The sequence below is a fragment of the Acyrthosiphon pisum genome, chromosome A1, assembly GCF_005508785.2.
Source record: "Acyrthosiphon pisum isolate AL4f chromosome A1, pea_aphid_22Mar2018_4r6ur, whole genome shotgun sequence".
Classification (NCBI taxonomy): domain Eukaryota; kingdom Metazoa; phylum Arthropoda; class Insecta; order Hemiptera; family Aphididae; genus Acyrthosiphon; species Acyrthosiphon pisum.
This window is the reverse complement of record NC_042494.1, coordinates 64861679-64883119: the sequence shown is the minus strand read 5'-3', so window position 1 is coordinate 64883119 and position 21441 is coordinate 64861679. Positions and strand designations below refer to the sequence as shown.

The 21441-nt window shown below is 32.1% G+C and overlaps 1 protein-coding gene across 1 annotated transcript in view; it reads right to left on the bottom strand.

Annotated features, from left to right (window-relative positions):
• LOC100571486 overlaps nt 1-21066 on the bottom strand; it is a 59436-nt gene extending 38370 nt beyond the window's left edge. The window contains exon 1 of the mRNA XM_003244528.4: nt 20002-21066. Within this exon, the coding sequence (XP_003244576.2) occupies nt 20002-20332 (331 nt within the window). The 5' untranslated portion in view covers nt 20333-21066. The remainder of the gene's footprint in view (nt 1-20001) is intronic.
• Between the last annotated feature and the right edge of the window lie 375 nt (nt 21067-21441).

The following is a 21441-nucleotide window of genomic DNA, read 5'->3' as shown; positions in this document are numbered from 1 at the left end:
TAGAATGCAATTTATATCTCGGACAATACCCGAAAGATTCAATGTTATATTCGGAACAATGTTTCGGTTTCGTGCATGTCATGCAACAGCAGCTTAATCTCGTTTAACAAAAAAGAAGAGAGCAGGGTAAAATAAAACCGTCATCGCTTATTATATACGGCTGACAGTCCAATGAAATATGTTTCAACAAATTTGCGCAAACAAATCATCAGTTGAACAGAAAACTTTACAGTCGTAGTATCCTTTAATTGTCTGAAAATATATATATATATAATATTATTACCCAAAATTACCAACGACTGGAGTAAACGTCCGTGTGTGGGACGTCATGCAACAGTACCAAACACGCCAATCACGTTCGATTATATTCTATTGAAAAGTTTTAGAGGAGAAAAAAAAGCAACTTAATACTCGGCAACAATAATAATCGTATTTCGACATAGGTATGATATTATATACAGACCGTGCAGGTTACCTATAATAAGTACTCGGAAGTCATCGTGAAAAACATGTTTTCCCTTCGAACGCACAATCGTTATATTGTTATTAATAAAAACTTCTCGCAGGTACACGCGATTTAAAAAGCGAAAAGTTTTTCTGAGTGGTTTTACAGCTGCAGCGAACAACGGCGGCCTTAGTACCTGCACGTAAAGGTAGGTATACACATTTGTATATTCAAATTGATACAATACGTGTAACAGTAAAGTTACGGTGATGTATTATTTAATAGCGTCGGCTGACAAGTTTATATTACTGCAGTATAGTTCCTTTTCTTTTCTGCAAATACGCTATATTTGTAGAATAAAGTAATTGGTTCCGCGACGATCGTCGTCCGTATATTTTCAGCGGATATAAACAAACTGTGTTGGTTGTAAGACGTATATAGAGAAGTAAAGTATATTATTATTCCTAGCATCGGGAAATATTATGTAAAACCATTTTCAGATAGTTCGTGGGCGGATTATATTTTCAGCGATAAATCGTTGCGCATTATATAATAATAATAATTATTTATTCATTTGAATAAGACGGGCGCCGAAGCCCAATAGAACAAATAGTTATAATTAGAACAATATTACAGAAGAAATATAACATTAAATACAACAAGTATCTTAAATATATTTAAAATACAATATGTATAAAAAATGGACGTAGAACGGCTTTTGAAGGTTGCGATATTAATGATTTGCTACAATTTAATATATCTTATTTACAATAGATCAGGTGCTTCAGTGATACCATTAATTAACTTAAAAATTAAAGTTATATCAGCTAGTCCATGTCTAGAAGATAAGGCTGAAATATTTAGAGAGGACACCTAAATTGTGTACTGCAATCGCGGTATAATCATATAAGTATATAGATATAATATTAAAATAACTTACACAGATATAGCGTTATAAATAATTCTTACCTAAACATGATATATTATGTGCGCACGAAAAATGTCTCCACAAACGATATGTAGGGCGTTTTGTGACGAAACAAAATCATATTAATAATAATATTATATACTTGAGATACAGCAGTAGGTACAACAATAATATTATACCACATATACCTACAGCATATTATATTATTACACAGCCGGTACTTTTCACCAGACCGCGGGTTTGACAATTTACAAGCCATATTCCGTCCAAAGGATTACGGCCGTTTGCCCTGACGTAATTTATTCATCAACTGCGGACGAATTATAATTTATAATTGCTTTATGTCACGACCGCCGCGCCGCTTTGCACCCGAGAAATCACCACCACCCACAAATATACCTAATGCGAGCGAGCGCGTGTTTTTTGGCTCCGTCGTGGACCATCGCCACGACCGCCGAAACTTAACCCACATAACATTTACATAACAAACGTCGTGTAAAAGTACGCATCAAGAGCAGGTACCTACGATATTTCAATAAACATTCTGCACAGGCGTTGAGCTCGAAGCGGACGCATTACCATAATTATTATTATTAGCGGGCGAGGCGATCTTCGGTCGAGTGAAATAGCGTCGTCGTAGGTACCTATATAATATGAATATATATATTATTATTATTATTATTATTTACGCGAACGCCACACCGAAGACGACCGCATTGCGTCTCTCGCACGGTGCCAAAGCCAAACCGAAGTTTTCTGCACCTCGCGGGTACGGTTCAATCTTGCTAGTACACTGTATAGATAATACTCGAATGTCTAGATCAAAGCACAATGTTATACCATATTATAATGCACAATATATATATATATTATGTAACGCCGCAGTCTGTGTTCAATAAATGTTTTAGACGTGGTTAAAATGCGAGCACACGCACGACGTAGGTGGACGTTTGCGAATTGCCACCCGCACACACATAGCTGTGCCTGAGGGTGCTTAACATCCCCACGACGTCATACATTTGTAACACTACCCTTCCCCCACGTTTATTTTAAACTAAAATATTTTAAATATAACGTTTGAGTACTATATTGAAAATATTGTACATTATTATTATTGCGTACGACAAATTATTTTCGCGCGTAGAAGAGTAAATGTCAGTTTATTATTCTCAAAAATAATGTTACTTCTGTGTGTTATATTAGTAATAACTAACGGCAGTAATGGAACTGACTGAAGTAAAACACACACACATAAGTAATGAAAAACGCTTTGTCATGTGTCCTATGGTTAATAGGGTTGACTAATGGCCTAAAAGCCATGTGGCCAAGGCCTAAAAGTCTTGTGACTTCGGTTGTGTGAGTAGACAGCCATACGCCTGCACTACAGCAACATAATATTTACTAATTGCATTTAAATATGTATGTTAAATTTACTTATTTTGATGAAAGGTTACAAAAACATTTTTTAATTTAACAAAAAATTCAGTGATAAACTGTTTCCAAAATCGTGTTTGGGAAGTTGTTTGCAGAATGTGGGGGGAGGCATATCCACGGCCACCTCGAGTTAAATATTGTGGCACTCCCAACGTTTAGATTAAATGTGCACCTATTAATAAATAAGTGCGGAACGGCAGAGACGTCGGAGAGACACGATTTTTGTGAAAACTTCAGTACACACGGGGACACATTTGACGTCGGATTTCCGACTGCACTTCGTGAAGAAGATACCCATTGTCGATGGGTTTAACACGACTATAAAAATCGAGGTGTTTATTTGTATTTTTATCACTCTTGCTCCTCTCTAGAGGGTTATGTTTGCCGCTGTATAGTACAAGTAAAATAAAATATTTATTTATGTTCCTATATACACATACGGCAACAGGTGTACTATGCAGTTGCATCAGCATCAGTAGAAAAACTGCACTGGCGTCGTGTACTCGTGTTATACATAAGAACACGTCTACACGTAAACGTATATTATGTCGAAGCTAGGGAGGGGGGGGGGGGGTTCGTCGTGTTGCGGATCGTGTTTACAAGTCACCCTTATAACCGTCGTGATACCTATGTACGTATATATTAGGGGTACAACTGTATATAGAACGCCGGTATTGGTGAAATATACAATTTGAAGGGGTTGTGTACGTATATATATATATATATTATATACGGAGTTAACCAGCGGCGATGTAAACCGATTATGGCGGGGGGAAGCGCCTTTTATGTTTCCGGGTAATAGTAATATAGAAAACGAAATATATATGCGAACTTTTACGTGTAGGTATAGGTATCGTACACGGCAATATCTTCTGCTCATTATTATATAAAACGTTACCGGGAAAAACATCACCGCACACGCGTCTCGGAAGGATTTAACGTGAGTCAAAATTGTATATAATACGGGGGTATAGTAGCGTTTGCATAATAATGATATATGATATTATAATAATATAAAATGCTTTATAAGCAAAGCGTATCCACAGTGGGTGTATAATATGGCGATATCCATCCGAATACAATATAATACAATATTATAATATATATATATTATAATATTATATAGGTATATAGGTATGTGCTGACCGCTATATATAATGTGACGTGATTGATGATGACGTGGTCGACTGAACGTATATAGGAAGGTAAATGAAATACGCGCTTACACCAGGACGGCGATTTTATATTATTATTATTATCATCGAAGCGTCGAGTGCCCCAGAGTAGATAGTTACCTACACCACCGCCCCACCGGTGTATATATATATACGCGTGGCGTTAATTGAATTATTATTGCCACCGTCGCCGGTGCTCGGGTGGTCGGTTATATAGTAGTGCGTGTGTCGTAAATAATATAATATATATATATAAATATATATGTATGTATATGAATAGTGTATACAGTATATGTATATAATATATTAATGAACACTACGAAACATTTCACACCGTTGCGGTAAATATTATATGTATATACCTATAATATAGGTATTTGTCAGGCTCGTAAATTAAACCCATTTACCTACGTACGGGAACGTGAAATAATTACACGATAGCAATGACGCGTATTACATATAATATCGTATATAATATATCATTTATACATAAATATATCATATAGCATATATAGATGACGAGCAGATTTCAAAAACGACAAGAGTATATTATTATTGTGTTGTACGTGAGTATAATACTTATTGTTATATATACCACTGTGAAGGGTTGGTACCTACACTCCAGAGTACATATGGCACCTAGCATTCCTTACCGTAAATTCGTTTACGACATTTAGTTCGTAAATTAAAGAATATACAATTTTGATTTCCCATTGTTTTTCGAAAAATGTTCGCTTTTTAAGATATATCATATTTAGACATAATTTTTATTTACATTATATAATATACATTACGAGTTTCGAATAGAGTTAAAGTTCCAACTATATAGGCGTATTAAGATAACTGTATGCTGCAGGCGCAGATACCTGATGAAGTGTAATATAATAATAATATTTTTCAATAGCTCTTATTGCAGAGTAATATCACTAGAAATTTCCTCTACTCGCGTTCTTTTTGTCAGTTTTTTTCCTCCCCATGATTTAATTTACTTATTATATTTATTAATATAGACTGCAAATAAAAAAAAAAAATTGCACTTACAGTCTGCAAAGCAATGGTTAGGTTAGGTGGTTAAGTTTAATATTATTATTATTATTATTATTATTATCATTAATGTATTTCTCAAGATAAGAATACTGGGCCTCACTGAGTATTCTCGTGTGGAGGTTATTAATTTTAACATGAAATCTTAGATATATAATATGTCAGATAACTAGGGTGTATGGATTACTTATTATCTAAAACAGCACAAAAAGATTTAACCTTTTTAGCCTAAATTAAAAAACTAACAAGCGAACGAATGTCATTTGAATACATTTTGAGTGTTTAAAACATTTTCTTCGGAAAACTAAAGGTATACACTATACATTTAGGCAAATTCTAAGAAATCACATTGCAAATCATTGCTTAAAACCAATTTCAAAAATCCGGAATCTCTGGCTTGAAAAGGAGAGTCCAACTTCAAGCACGTGATCAAAATTCGTCTGAAAAACGATACAGGATATATTTAAAAAAAAAACTAAGCACTGTACGAAAGACAAAAATAAATATTATTTTTTTACTTGTTTAAATAAATAAAGTGAAAGCCTAAATAAATAAACAATTGAATATGACCAAAATATTCGGAACAATTTATATAATTTGGTTTTTTTGTATAAAAAAACAAAAACACGAGAATATTTTTAGCTCATTCCACTGATATATTATTTTACAACAATAATAATATATGCAAATAATATATTATTTTACAACAAATAATATATGCAAATAATGCTTTATATTATGTTAATCTGTTCTCTGGTCATAACTATGGATTTTTTTGGGATTCTCTACCCCCCTCCCTTTCTGGTCACCCATTACGTATGCAGTGCATATTATATAATATTTAGGTATGGTCCTCGTGTCAACGTCCATAATTGTACATAATCACAAACGGCATTTTTATAAAACAATTATATGGTCAATGACTAAAAATTGTATGCACATAATACCATGTTTGAAGATTTACGTTAAGTGTATGCTGTTCAAGAGTAGGTACGTCTTATGAAACGCACTTGTAAGTGATTTCAACCTTTTTTTTTCATGGTAACGACGACGCTGCACAATACTTTAACAAAGCCACCATAAATTATCAATAAAAAAGTAATATATACAACCAAGCCCAACAATCAACTAAATGTTTTTGCGGGCCTTACATATATAATTTCCAATAATAAAATACAACTCACTTACAGGTATACAGTACAAGATAATTTCTAGAAATCTATGGTAAACACAAAGCTTAAAATATTAAAATGACTAATATATAATATATTAATATTAGTAATTTTGATAAAATATTTTTAAACATAAATAAGCATATCAAAATTTCGAAAAATTATAAATTTACTACAACGGGTCTTTAAAATAGCCGGGCCCCTGTACTTGGTGGCCCTGTATAATGTATACAATACTCCCGGTAAATACTTATAAAAAAAAATAAAATAGTAGTATGTATGTGTAGGCTCTGGTAGGCGATTGCAACCTATCGTATACCACCTTAGTCTATAAATCACGAACATGATAGGTATACGGGACGAAAAACGGCACTGCATAATATTCAATAAACATCGAATCGTCAAACGGTTTGTTGCTATAGTACCCTCTAAATGCAAACCGTTTTGAACTAGATTATACGTTTTGTTAATCTAGGTAAAACGATAGTTTTATTATATCGTCGCAGTCGACTTTCTGCGGGGCGAATACGTGGAAATCGTTACCGTTAATAATTCGATGATATTAAAATATAACATAGCCCTTAACTACGTCGTACAGAAAAGGATTAAACTTTAGAAAATAATATAACTATTAACTTTTCGGTAGACAAACTCCGGTATAGTTGGTAAATAGTACGTACGTATACACTTGTACAAAAACCACGGTTGCGGACCTTTTATTATCGCTCCATATCGTTGTAGTAAAATAATAATAATAGTTCACGAAAAATCGATGGTATCATTATTACATGACGTGCATTAGTAGGTATATTATTATTATATTATCAGAGCATTGTGTTATAATAGGGTACCGTTATTTGTATTATTCAATGTAATCTAAGACAGACTTAACAATAATTAATATTGTAATATACGAAAGCTATATAGGTACATGCAATGTCTATTGTATACGTTGTACACACGTAGCGGTATACACAGTAATATACGTTACATTTTTTTTTCGTATTTTTCAATTTCGCGCTCAGATTGATTGTTTGTTTTTGCCACTGTAAATTGACTCACGAATCGGCTTGTAGCTGTGAATATAAGTCAATACATAATATGCATGTATAATGTAAATGTACAGAGTGATTCACCAAGCGCGCTCAACCCCGAATTTTCCTATAATATGAATTTTTGAAGTTACGATTTTTGAAATTCTTAAGCATACTTTAATAATTGTTTTCATATACTTAATTTTTTTTATACCATCTAACGGCGATTCAAACTTATTATTTTCAAGTGAAAATGGCTTTTTTCTGGACATTTAAAAACAGATGACATTTTTGTATTTTTAAATCGAACGATTAGCTTTAGAGTTATTAAACTTCGCGTAGGTACCAAAAATAATAGGTCCATGATAATTGATTTGGAAGACACGGGCTTAGATAAGCTATGATAATTTGAAAATAAAAGTACCTAATTAATATATTGACATTTGTAAATATAGTCATCCGAGTATCATAAGTACTAGATTAAAAATAACATTTTCTTTATATTTAAGGAATACAATTTTTAAGGATTATCATCTTAGGTATATAGTTTATACATTTTAATAATAAACTCAGAAGCAACTCATTCGACTTTTGACTTAAATTCGTCAACATTTTGAAAAAACTCATATTCTTAATAATTTTCAGTAAAATACAGATGATAAAATCACCAACGTCATTAAGCACTTCTCAAAGGATATACAAATCTAAATATTTGAAAATATGGTCCTTAAATAATAAATATAGGTGGTACCTATATACTTAAAAACACAAAATATCATAATTTGAATAAATTAATTATTAGGTATAGGTATACAAAAAAAAAACTGAGTGATCGTACTAGGTGAATGGCCAACTTGTACATTAATTTTAGAAAATTCCGGAGTAATACAACAGGAAAAAGATATTTTAAACAAAACCTAATTGAATATTTACACAACGAGTTGTTTAATGAGTGCTTGCATTTTTCTGTGGGAGTGAAACTTAAAAATAATAAGAAAAAATGTTGAATATTTAATGCTTTGATAAATTTTCCATTGACATTACATAATCGATATAGGATATTGTTATGAAAAAAATGGCAAATGTTCGACGGAGCAGGTTAGGTTTGCAATTTGTATGTGTATACATTACTTTATCGTATCGATTGATTATTAGTCGTAAAATAATATAGTCGTAGGAACGACACGAATTTTTTCTCAATAATTATTATTTTTTCTCTGTTACACTATGCATAGTTAATTATAAATATTATTTTGTTTTTAATAATTAACTATGCAGGGTTAACACATTTTACTAAACCTTTCATGGTGATTGGCTCTTCAAAACTTTAGTAAAAATTTAAGACATTTATTGCATTTATATACTCGAATAAATAAATAAGAAGTTTCAGAAAAACTGCAGAAAAAAAATATTTAAACCTAAATCTGAAAACTTCTATTAAAAGGTGGCATGATATTTTTTTAATTAATTTTTCAAACCATTTATACTTACATTTTGAACTTCCATAATTGTATTTTTCTAAAATGTATTTTAAACTTTTAACTTGGGATATTTAAAGATTTTAAGAAGAATTCTAAATCCGAAAATAGTAAAAACCTTAAGTTTCTAAGTTTATTATAAAGTTTAAATTAATGCAAGAGTTTTCTTATAGAGCTTTCTTATGCGCTATATTTGTTCTCAAAGCGGTACCAAATTTCTGGTAGTGCTATATTAGAATAACTTTTTGGGTATTCTTTCTATAACCAAAATAGTGTTTATGATGTATATATGAAAATGAAAATAATTTTACATTATTAATAATTATTCTTTTCAACCAGTCTATAAGCCAAAGACTTTCTTATAATTTCTATAGCTATAGAATGACGTTCTGAAATATAAAATTTAATTTTAAAACAGCGATTAGTGTTGATTTTAAAATAACTCATTTTTACGTCTATATAATATAATTTTAAAACAGTTGCCTATATAACACCAGAATGAGTATCATCTAATATAAGGGTATATACCACGCTGTATACCTGTCGTTAGTCGTCAATTTATCGTGCGCTGATTTAAAACGCCATTGTTCGTATTACAATATGATGCTGCATAAATATAATTTATTTATATTTTGAAATCGTTGGAGAACTCGAACGGTTAATGTGTGTCTGTAATTTACGCACCGAAGTGATTAAAATGCAAATTATGATCGACTGTAACTGTGTATGCGTTACTGATTACTGAATGAACACTCACTTGATTCGGTACCTATCGTATTTAATTACTAGACGCCAAGCTGTGTTCATTATATTATGTAATAAAAACAGCAATAAGCGTGTATAGTATTTATATTTGTTATATGGACTATATATAATAACGTATATCATTTTATAGGTATTACGACAAAAAAGAATGATGATTTTATTGAAAATTGAAGAATTATCTTTCACCTCGGTTTCAATAGTTCATTAATCATTCTTCATTGCTATACCTTCGTATAGCCTACGTATATACTGTATTTGTCTCGGGTTATCCTGGCAAAAATATTAGGTGATAGTTTAAGCTGCAATGTAGTGCGCACAATGCGGGTCATATACATTTCATGATACCTATTTATTTCTTTTATCATAATATACAGCCATATATAGGGTACCTACGACGATAAACACCTTTTCATAATGTTGTTCAGTTATTTTTTATTTTTTTATGAATTTAATATGCATAAAGGCGTATTATACTTTATACTCTGCGACGTGCGTACAGCATAAACCCGTCAAAAATCGTTTAGACGTTTAATCGTTTTTTTTTCATCCACCTACCTATATGATAAATTTACATCGTACAGTTGCACACGATGGACTGTGTATCATCTATGAGTTTATTATGAACCTGAGAACCACGTGATATGTGTTGTCGATTTTAACTTCCGAGTTTTCAATCAATAAACATTAGATACCGTCTGTTTATTATAATAAAGACAGAAGTAATCGTCATGATAGTATGACGTGTATACCTACTATTTAGTCGTGAAGCACGTACGTACAATGCATATTGTATAATATTATAATATTGTTACAAAACTGTACGTATATTGTATTGTCAATACCGGATATTATTGTCTGGAGGAGTTATTTAGGTACAAAATTATTATGAATACTGAACAGTATGAATACCTCGTTCAACTTAACACAAAACGTAATGAATACAAAATAAACCATGTTTAACTGTAAACTAATAAAAATAAATTTTCATTCTGGAAACGAAATGTTGGTTTATGTCGAGTCAACGTTATTCGAATAACCGTTAAACAAACAAGATAATATCTGAAAAATAGGAATGTGAAAAATAAAAATGTAGGTACATTTAAGCAAATGTAAGTCAAAAGAAATGGATTTGGCATACATTATATATATAAGTATTAAAAAGGGGAAAAATAGTATTGGCAATTTGCCTCCCTTTTTTAATCTGACACGATAGAAGTATGAAAAAATCACATTCAACAGGATAGTAACTAACAATACTGAACAATTTTGGTGCCATTCCAAAATGCATTCGATAGTGTTACAGATTATAGTTAGGTATAGCTATTACCATTAAGTATACACTCTATAGTAGAAACTAGAATTTATACTCAACGGTATTAAATCGACAAATAATAGCGATTTTTCCATTTGTAGTATAAACTATAAACAACAATTATTACTAATCGGTTTAATGTTGTTAAGTTTTCAAAATGTGTAAATAAATAATTGGAATGAAATACTTAAGCTTAAAATATTTTATACCTACATAAACCTACCTATATATCACTACAATCCCGACATAAATGTTATCTTTTGTATGAGGTACTTATGTAGTTAATGTTAAGTTTGATACTATCGAGTACTCGTTGCTTAAATTGTTTTATGAACTATGAACATTAAATGTTTTAGCTATTAATAAATCTAATCCGTTACCTAAATCTGTATTATATCACGTGAATATAACTGTGTATTTATTTAATAATACGTATACCTACGTTAGACTTATAACTTATCATAATAAGTTTTGTTTTTAAACCGTTTTCAAACAGGTGCTTTTCATTTTTGTCATTTATTGATTTTACAATATACAATATACATCTATACTCTATAGAGTTCAATAACATTTTCTGATAACAAATAATTATTACACTTAATGCTATAACCACTTAATACAAACCATAATGTCGTCAGATTGAATCCCCGATGATCTGATAAGATACTATAAATCTCATAATACGTAGGTAATACGTGTAGATTATACTATCTCTTCGTCTTCATCTACTTACTAGTATCGGTCGATGTTTTTACAATCCTTTATTTCCTAATACTCAATGATTCTTATCATTTTGTCAGTGATTTCCGTCAGTCTGATGAAATCTTTTATTTCACATCTACCCGGTATCAATGTACACCCAAATAAGTGGTTTTATGTTTGTTTCTCTTTACATTCACAAGTTGCGTCATCTGTCATGCCCCTATATTTAAGTTTTCTTTGATTCTCTCCACCTCAGTCCTTAGATGCTTGACAATTTTTCACATTTTCCACGGTAGGTTATGTTTCGGTGCTAAGGATTCTGTAGATACGCCGTAGTCCGCGAGCGCGTCCTCTCTTGTTCACTCCATTCAAGCTTCAAGCCGACTAACAACAAGGTTTTCCCTTATAGTGTTAATGTCGTTTTCATAAAGTTTTTCCTTGATTTTAACCTGCTATGGGTTGGAGTTACACTATATATTACAATATACCTGTCGTCATTTTTTTGTTTCTCCATTTCTATTTTTTTTGCTAATTCTCGTCTTATTTCAGACGGAGCTATTCCGCTTAAGATTTGTACTTTATCAATAGGGGTTAATTTTATTATACTGTTATATGTACCTACTACAAATCACTGTTTTTATGGTCAAACTTTAACCAATTTCGTAGCATTCATGACATCGATTTTATCATATCATTGTTCTATATTATTTTCATCAGGACGTTAAACTTACACTAATGTTTAATTTATCTTCTTTAATATAAGTTATTATTTTATACCCAATATGTGACTAATTGCTGAATAATCAAATACTTAGTAAATATCACACTGTATATAGTTTTAACGTAATTTTCACGATTATTGTATTCCGGACTTCCACGGTGATAAATGTATACAAAATTGAAAATAATAATTCGATTCATAAACGACTTGAGAAATATAGAAAAAAAATAGTAAGATAACTACATTTGTTTTTAAATTCAGTAAATAAATGTCTATAACAATATATTAATATTATGTATAGAGTATACCTATATAAATCTTTGAACTTATACGAGTAATATTATCATAGGTATAGGACACAGGAAATAAACCGATACAATGTATTTCAAATAAATATCCATCTATTCATAGGTTTATTCAGAAGCATTGAACTTTCGAGTATATTTACATTTAAAATGAATGTTTCACAGATAAGTACACAACTCTTGATGTTTACTTTCCACTAAAGGTATTCATTTTGAATTCTTATCATGAACGAATGAACGATGAATCTATTGATTTTATCCCTTTATTTATTCTTTGTGAAAATACATTTTTTGAGTAGGTATAGTCAAGTTTGATTTAGCATTTACTTATAATAACAAATGGTTGTAAACAAAACACGAAAAATACTTTTTAATTTTGATCAATTCTCAATATGTTTATTTTAAATATTATTCTCATAATTTATTCACATAAATAACATGATTATCATTTGACTTAAACATAAGTTCATAGTAAATATTAAATAATAACAAAGATGAATAAATATTTAACACTATTTAACACAACATTTTATCAGAACACTTACATTATAAACGTCTTAAATTGCATTATATGTAGTTATTACATATTCGCTTTTAAGAATATTACAATAAGGGTATCTACATCTAAAGTTATTACCTAGTTATTTAGTCATAAAAATGTTTTTTTCATTTTAAATGTATATGACATAGTAATTATACTTTATGTAAAATTGTAAGTTCCTTCCTACTAGACAATTTCAAGAGCATTTTATTTATTTATTTATGTAAATTAAAAACGTAATTTTTATTCCATATAAAAATATTGCAAAGTTTACGATTAACTTAAAATAATATTTTCTTTATGATTAAACGTGAATCATAAATATTTATTCACTATTAGTTATTTTTTTTTTTTTTTTTAAGTGAAAATTGTATAAGTTTGTTGATCCATAAATTTAAAATATTATATTAATTATTATTACTTGTTATTGTTTTTACAAAGTGCCTAATAATCACTAATATCTACTTAAAGACACTAAAGTTGTGGGCATGCGCATAAGGGTATGTGAAATCGTAAACTTTAAGTACCTATTTTTATACCTATACATTAATATGATTAATATCGCATGCAAACATTAAACCTTTCAACTATATCGTGTGTAAGATATAATTTTTGAAAAATAAAATTAACAACAATTTTTACGACTAAACTTAACATAGTTATATAACTTGGGTATATTAAAATATATTTGCACCTATACATTATAATACATCTATTGAATATTGAATAAAATAAATATATACAGAACTTTACAGAAAACTCATATAATAAATGCTGTTCTAAGGAAAAAGGTTAAGTATAATCCATTAAAAATACAGCTTAAGCGTCTTAAGCGTTTTGAGACACATCAACCACGGAAAACCATAAAAATGATAATCGATTTCAAGTGCATTTAAGAGTAAGAAACGGGATTGAAGTCATTGAACGTTCTCAATACCGATAAGCATTAAACGTATACATACACATACCTAACTGTTTTTATTCACTAGCAAAGATTTTAAAATTATTTAAACTATACCTGATAGTTCATTGAATTGTAGGTTTAGGGTGAATGTGAAATTTCCACGTTAAGCTAAATCACTACTTTATCGAGATAAACAATTTGGTATAGTTAATTAGTTTTTTTTACAAATATATAATATAATAATTCCACTGACGAAGCGTTAGTGTTAGAAATTCTATAAAATACAAGATAATTCCATTAATTTCTACCGATAAACGAATTATTTATTAGAAAACATTCTGAATGAAGGGAGGAACATATATTTGATTTTAATATATATGAGTTTTAAACGAAATGGACAAAAAATAAAACCGAGGTGATTTGGTGATGTACTAAAATGTAAATTTATATTTCTGTGGTCATATCTGAGAAGTATATTATAATATTATATCTGTAATTTATATCAAATATATTAATATATATATTATATTTCAATATGTATTAAATCAAAATTCAAATAATAGTTATTTTTTCGAGAATAATTTAGGTTCTCCGGACATTATCAGAAAACACCTAAGTTTACACTAAAATTTAAAATAGAAAATCGTAAAATAAGTCGTTCAAACATCAAAAGTTTGAAATATTATGCAAAAATATGCATTAAAAAAGAATTTCTACTTCACGAAATTACTTTTGCGCTAATTTTGTAACGATCAACCAGAATAAATATGCAAATGCATACAAATCCGCGTTCTAATTATAACGTAATATAATTAGTTGATTTTGAAACTAATTACACAGTTTTATGTTAGTATCTTTGTTGCAAACTATCAGGGTTTTTTTTAATGATTTTTTCTGACTGCACAAACTTATTCCAACTCTTGGGTTATAGTAGGGAATTTTTCTACGCAGACCAAACCCTACGGACTGATATCCGTTGAACTGTCAGGGGCGCGGGCGGCTACAGGGGGCCCTAGCCTCCCCCCCCCCAAAGTTGTATTTATAAACAATTTTATAGTGTTAAAAACAAAATTACAAAAAAAAATCATCGACATTTTCTGAAAATTATGACTTGTTCACCCCCTGATCATGTCTTTTAAGTCATGTATAATTAATCATTTTTACAATACACTTTTTCATAAAATAAAAGTCAATGTGTTACCATTTGAGTCTGTTTATAAAAAAATAATTATTATAGGTAGGTATATATAATTAAAAGCTTTGAATCCTTTCTGAATATGAAAAATGTAATAATTAAAATAGAAAATAGGGCATTTGATGTCAGAATAGAGTTTTCTAGAAAAGCGTTTGGTCAAAAATTCATAGATTATCTAGGTCCAAAAAACTACAACTTAATGCCAATTATATAAAAAAGGACATAGGTATTATATACAAAAGGGAATCGTATAACTATAGAGATGAAAAAAAATTCAGATTTGGTTATTTTCAATACTTGAATAAATAATAAGGAATTGTATTTAACTGTTTTAATTTAATATAGTTACCTACCTATAAGTATTCTAATTGTATAGATTTATTATTCAGTTCTTGTCCACTTGTCTTATTAGTTATTTATAATTAAATTGTTCATATTAAGTTATATAACTATCTACCACCACCACAAGCATATGCTTGAAGAAGGTGGTAGATATTTTTTTTGTTTAAAAAAAAAATTTTTTTCAAATACCTAGTATAATAATGAATAATTCAATAATATAAACAATTTTTAATTTTAATAGAAACATTTTTTTTTTTGTTTTTAAGTTTACTCAATTATTGTTTTATAATTTACGATAAAATAATAGATATATATCATCCTGAAATTCTTTTTTTGCACTCCACAAAGTAACAATTTTTACTGCGCAATTACTTTTCTCACTGCACAAAATGTGTCTCACTGCACACTAATAAAAACCCTGCAAACTATAATATATAGTTTTCATAAATTTCGTATACGTTCAATGTATTTTCATCGGTCATCCGCCGTCAGTTTATAGTGAAAAAATATTATTCAAAACAAAAAAAAACTCGGAGCAAAAATGAGAGAATATTCACAGATTATCTAAATATTTTTGTGAACATTTATATATAAGCGCATATAAAATTCACTGTATGCTGAGAAACACTCAGATGTATATATACATACCCATACACAAGTCGCATAAATAATATTATACATTATATCTGTATATTTTATTACACGGAATGATTCAAAACGATTTACACTCGAAAGAAGAAGAAAATATTATTGGATGTGCCAAGGTTAACCAACGGTAAAGTTTGCATGGATTCTATCTATTTTATATATGCGTCCATATATATAATGTAGGTGCGTGTTCTTGCAGCTTTTAGATTTCCCTAGAAAATAAAACTTGGAGAAAATTATTGCTCTCCGAGGCATACACTGTATTTGACGCTTTGGCTATTTACTCTGTCGATTTTTCGATAGTTTCAAACAATTTGTACGCCGTTCGCTGTTTGTTTCCCGTACTTTTATTTCACCTGCAGATCGTTTTGAATATTAAATAAACCATGTTTCGTTTTAATATTATAATAAAGGGTACAATGAGATTTATCGATTTTTATACAACAGATATATTATTTTCAATCGCCGCATAGCATATAATATTATAATATGGTTGATAACATAAAATGCGTCCCATAACGACGTTAAATAATTTTTTACACGTACCGGCAAGCGTGTGTAAAGGCCCCACAGTGTATAATGTTCAATAAACGCTAAAACATTTCGAGTGGTCACTGAAAATCTATACATTTTCACCGCAAACTCCCTGAACCGTCGCTTCCCGTGTAAACTATACATGACCTCATTACACGCGTGAAATCAGCGGTACAATAATAATATGTAAAACTATGTGCGCTCGCAATGCAGACGACCGACCAAAAATTGTATTGCTACATGATATTATATTATCTACCTAGGTAATAATATCAAAGTAACGAAACGTTTTGTCGAACCTATTGTGTGAATGATTGATTTATCATCGTTATTATAATGTATGTTGTTATATTATATATATGGATGGAAATTATGAACTTAAAAGTACTTTACAAATTATCGTAAAATACTTTTTAAAATGTACACTGTGCGGGTATTTATTTAGTGTCAAACGCAGTGTTTGGAAAGAACGTCGTTCTTGAACTCTCGTTCACACGTTCACGTTCATATTTAATGAACGATACGTGAACGTTACTCGTTTTTTTTCAATTAGAACGTGAACGACGTTTATATATTTGATGAATTTGAACGGTTTTCAAGACGTTCAATTTATTTATTATTTAATAAATATTTTTTGATAATACTATTATGATATAGTAAATATATTACGAATTATAAAAATAAAATATATGAAATTCCAATGGGCAAGCCTGGACATAAAACAACAATAATATTATGATTTCCACGATTTTATATTCGTACTTAAAGTTTAAACGATACATAAAAATTAAATTAAATTAAATTAAATGAACGACGAAATGAACGCATTCATATTTTCAAAGAACGTGAACGAATTCACTTTTTTAGTGAACGTTCCAAACACTAGTCAAACGCGTCACAGAAATAAACAAACAAATCGAAAACGTTATTTTAAATTCAAAAAAGTTTTTTTTCGCTTACCAAATCAAAAAGGGTTTGTTTTACAACATTGATTTAAAACCGTGACAATATTGTAAAATACCCATTCCAACCTACAAGTCCTATCACAGGTACCTACAGCGAAATCGTCCTTTGACGAATACCACCCCCTAATGTCGAAAAATGCAACTTATACAATATATATAACGATAATGGTCGACATGTTTTATATTTTTTCATTCTCGCGCGTTACGGTCCCGTCAAAAATACAATGCGAGTGTTTGACATTGGATTTCAGAATAGTCAATAGCTACCTCATATATTGTTCCCGACAGCTGACACGTTTTGTAAGGAGGTTTCCTAGAAAAAATGTATAACACACGCGTCTTACCATGTTGTATTTCGAAAAAGATTGATGGATCCATATAATGAAGACCAAACTAAATTGCTAAAAGCCACATAATCACTTTTGAATTAAGCGAGCGTACTTCTGGGTACTCCTGTGGAGTATAATATCGAGGCGATTGTGTGATGATTTAATGTGACGTCTGTCGAGTTCCACACGGAGGCACTTATTGCTATTATCCAGCCACCCGTAACGCGCGAGTATAATACCTATATATATATCATTATTATGTGTGTAAGTGTATATTATAATATATTGGAAATACGCGTAATTATATAAGTCGTAAGTACCATTATAACTATAATGTTTCAATAACAATAGAAAAGTAATTAGGCGAAGATGTAGAGAACAAAAATTATAATATCCAATATCAATGCGAGCAAACGGTAATCGGCTTAATACAGTTTTCGAAACTTTTACGATGCACTGTGCACGGGAGTTATAATATGGTTACATAATAATATCGCATTAAATTCAAAGAGATTTCCGACGAAATCACGGTATGATATTCAGAGAGAGAGAGCAGTCGGTGTTTATAAATATTAAATATTTTAATAAATAATAATACACACTGCATTACTACGTGACGTGCAGTATTTATTAAATCGACGATTGTCGGCGGAAAGTTTTCGACCATCCGCGGTCTGCGGGGCTCGTATATTATTCATTTGGTTATAAATATCGCAACGACCATTTTCCCGGTAAACGAGGCGGCTATATAATAATATACGATTCACGGCGCAGCCACGGACATCATATTCATTGGGTTCATTTCACATCGTTTTATGGGTTGCAAATATTAAATATAAACGTGTAACCGTAACAATAGTTGATCAATGGTCGGATGTTGATCGAAACCGACCAACACTTTTCTTGGCCATAAATTAGGTAGGTACTAACCATAAAAATTATTTGACGAACCTCGGGTGTTCGAGAACAATAATACCTAGGTATAGCTAAATGTGTAATGCACACCGACTCTTGCACGCCACAAATTAAGATACTTGGAAATAATTAATATAATATAGTATTAAGGAGGAGGGGGTTTGCGCCCAATAACGTCGTGTCGTGCATTTAGATACTTTCTGCAGCAGTAACTCTGTAGAGTAGAGTGACAGAGACAAACACGAAAAAGAGATTAACCAACAAAATATTAAACATCAACTGGTTCGGATGCGATCATGATGCATTGTTGTGCGGGACGACTGCAGGAAAAGGCTACACCTCAAAAGCTCTCCCGGAGCGGCAGGTCGAGTGCAGATATTTCGAGGGGCGGTACCTGAGCGACCCCGTACTATATAATATTAATATCGGACTGGCCGTTTCGAGTGGCGGGAAAAACAAATAGGTCCTCAACGCCCAAGCTATACTGGAAAAATCCTTGGAAAATGATTTTACAGGACATCCGTATTCGAAAGCATGACGCGTGTTTCCGTTGACGTGCGTTGTATACGTTTGTAGAATAATGGTACCTATATATATATATATCCTACGGTCCCTTCCCAATACGATAACGAACTAATATCGATATATAAGGGTGCAGAGACGCGCATATATAACGTATATTTGTTACGAAAATATGCAACGATATAATATATTATTGTCAAGTGTATTAGTGGTTTATTTCATGACTTTCGTGCAGATGGAATAAATACCAAACAACGACAACAACCGATTGTCGCTCTTTTGAAAACTTGCAAACAAAATGCTGCAAAGTTCATATCATAAATCTAAGACCCCGGACTCGATCAAACCACTATAATCGATTTCATCATCCCCTCAAAACTCTTGAATGGATTACGTTATACTGTAAATAATAAAGTGTCTTTTTTTGTTATTCTTTCCATAATATTAATATATTTATTATTATTTGTATTTTGTATACTCAGTTGATGTATACTTTTTCTAAATTTCTATTAAGTCCCTCAACCTGATGTTTGGGGATTGAATGACATTTAATAAAATAATAAATTGTTGTAAACTGTTTGCTAAACTCACGCGTGCAGTAGTGTGGTTCGTCGGATCCGTCCGGACAGTCGCGCCGGCCGTCGCAGTACTTGATGGACTGCACGCAGCGTACGGCAGCGGCGGCTGTATTGGCGTCGTCGTCGTCTTCGTCGGCGGTGGACGACGAGGAAGAGCACGCGAATTCGGAAAGTGTACAGGCGGCCGGTCTGGCGGACGCGAGCTTTGCGTACACGCCACCGCCACCGGCCGCGGCCACCACGACCGCGGCCAGCACCGCCACTGCGGCCGTGGGACGCGGCACTCCAACTACGACGGTCCGTCGAGGCCGCGGCGATGCTGCAGTAGCCATCGTCATAGTCATGACGTCGTCTCGATGGTACTTTTACTGCAGCGGTATCGGTCGTCGGGGTGCAGAGAAAAAACCGCGTGCCGGTGGCGGCAAACGAACTTTTGAAAAAAAAAATTTAATCTACCCTTGGATGCGCATCTTCCGTTCGCGGTGGAGGGAGGGCGGTGACGAAGACGGTCGGACGAGGTTTCGATGTATAATAATCTATCTATCTCCGCGATCGTCGCGATTGACGACGGGTGGACGACGCACGTGCGTTGGCGATGACGACGGCGGCCGCTAAACCTCGGACTCACGATTATCGTCACGCCGCGCGAGGGTGCCGCGTACCTACTCTCGCCGGAGTCGTCACTCGTCGTCGTCGTCAGTCGGCGTTGTCGTCGCCGTCGCCGTCGTCCGCGATCGGCCGCCACGGGATCGCGCGTCGGCGGCCCACAGGACCCGAGCGCTCCGCGGACAAGCCCGCGCCCTGACCCGTTTTCCCGACGTTGGCACGAACGCGCTCGCACACTGCGTACAATCAATACTGCCTAAAGTGAAAACGCCTACCAGATGTGTACGTACACGCTCGCCGACCGTATCTCCTCCGCGGTTTCAAAGCTCCGACGACGACAATAATTATAATGTGTGGTACGATGATTAATTTACGGTGCGTACCTACATAGACGCACGATGGACGCACCATAGACGCCGCGGCCGACGCGCGATAACGTCACCGGCCGACGGATATTTTGAATGTTCATTTTCGCATTCGTCCTCCCTTCCCCCTCTCACCATCGACAAACCCGCCCCACGATATATTATTATTATACGTAAACTATACAAGTCCGCGGGTCTCGCAACACCAATCGCAGTACTAGCTACCTATATAATATAAGTGCATACTTGCAAGCTGCTGCAGTATTCGTCAAGTGACGAGTGCAGCATATATACGTATTTGTGTAATATTATAATATGCCTATATATTATATCTAATAATATACAATACGCACTCTCGCAGTAAAATATAATATTATTTTATCACCGATAACATGAAAAAACCAAAAATGGATTGAAAAATACTCTAAAAATAAGAAACAACCTTGAAAAAATATTCTACTTCTTAATATAATGTTCTATAA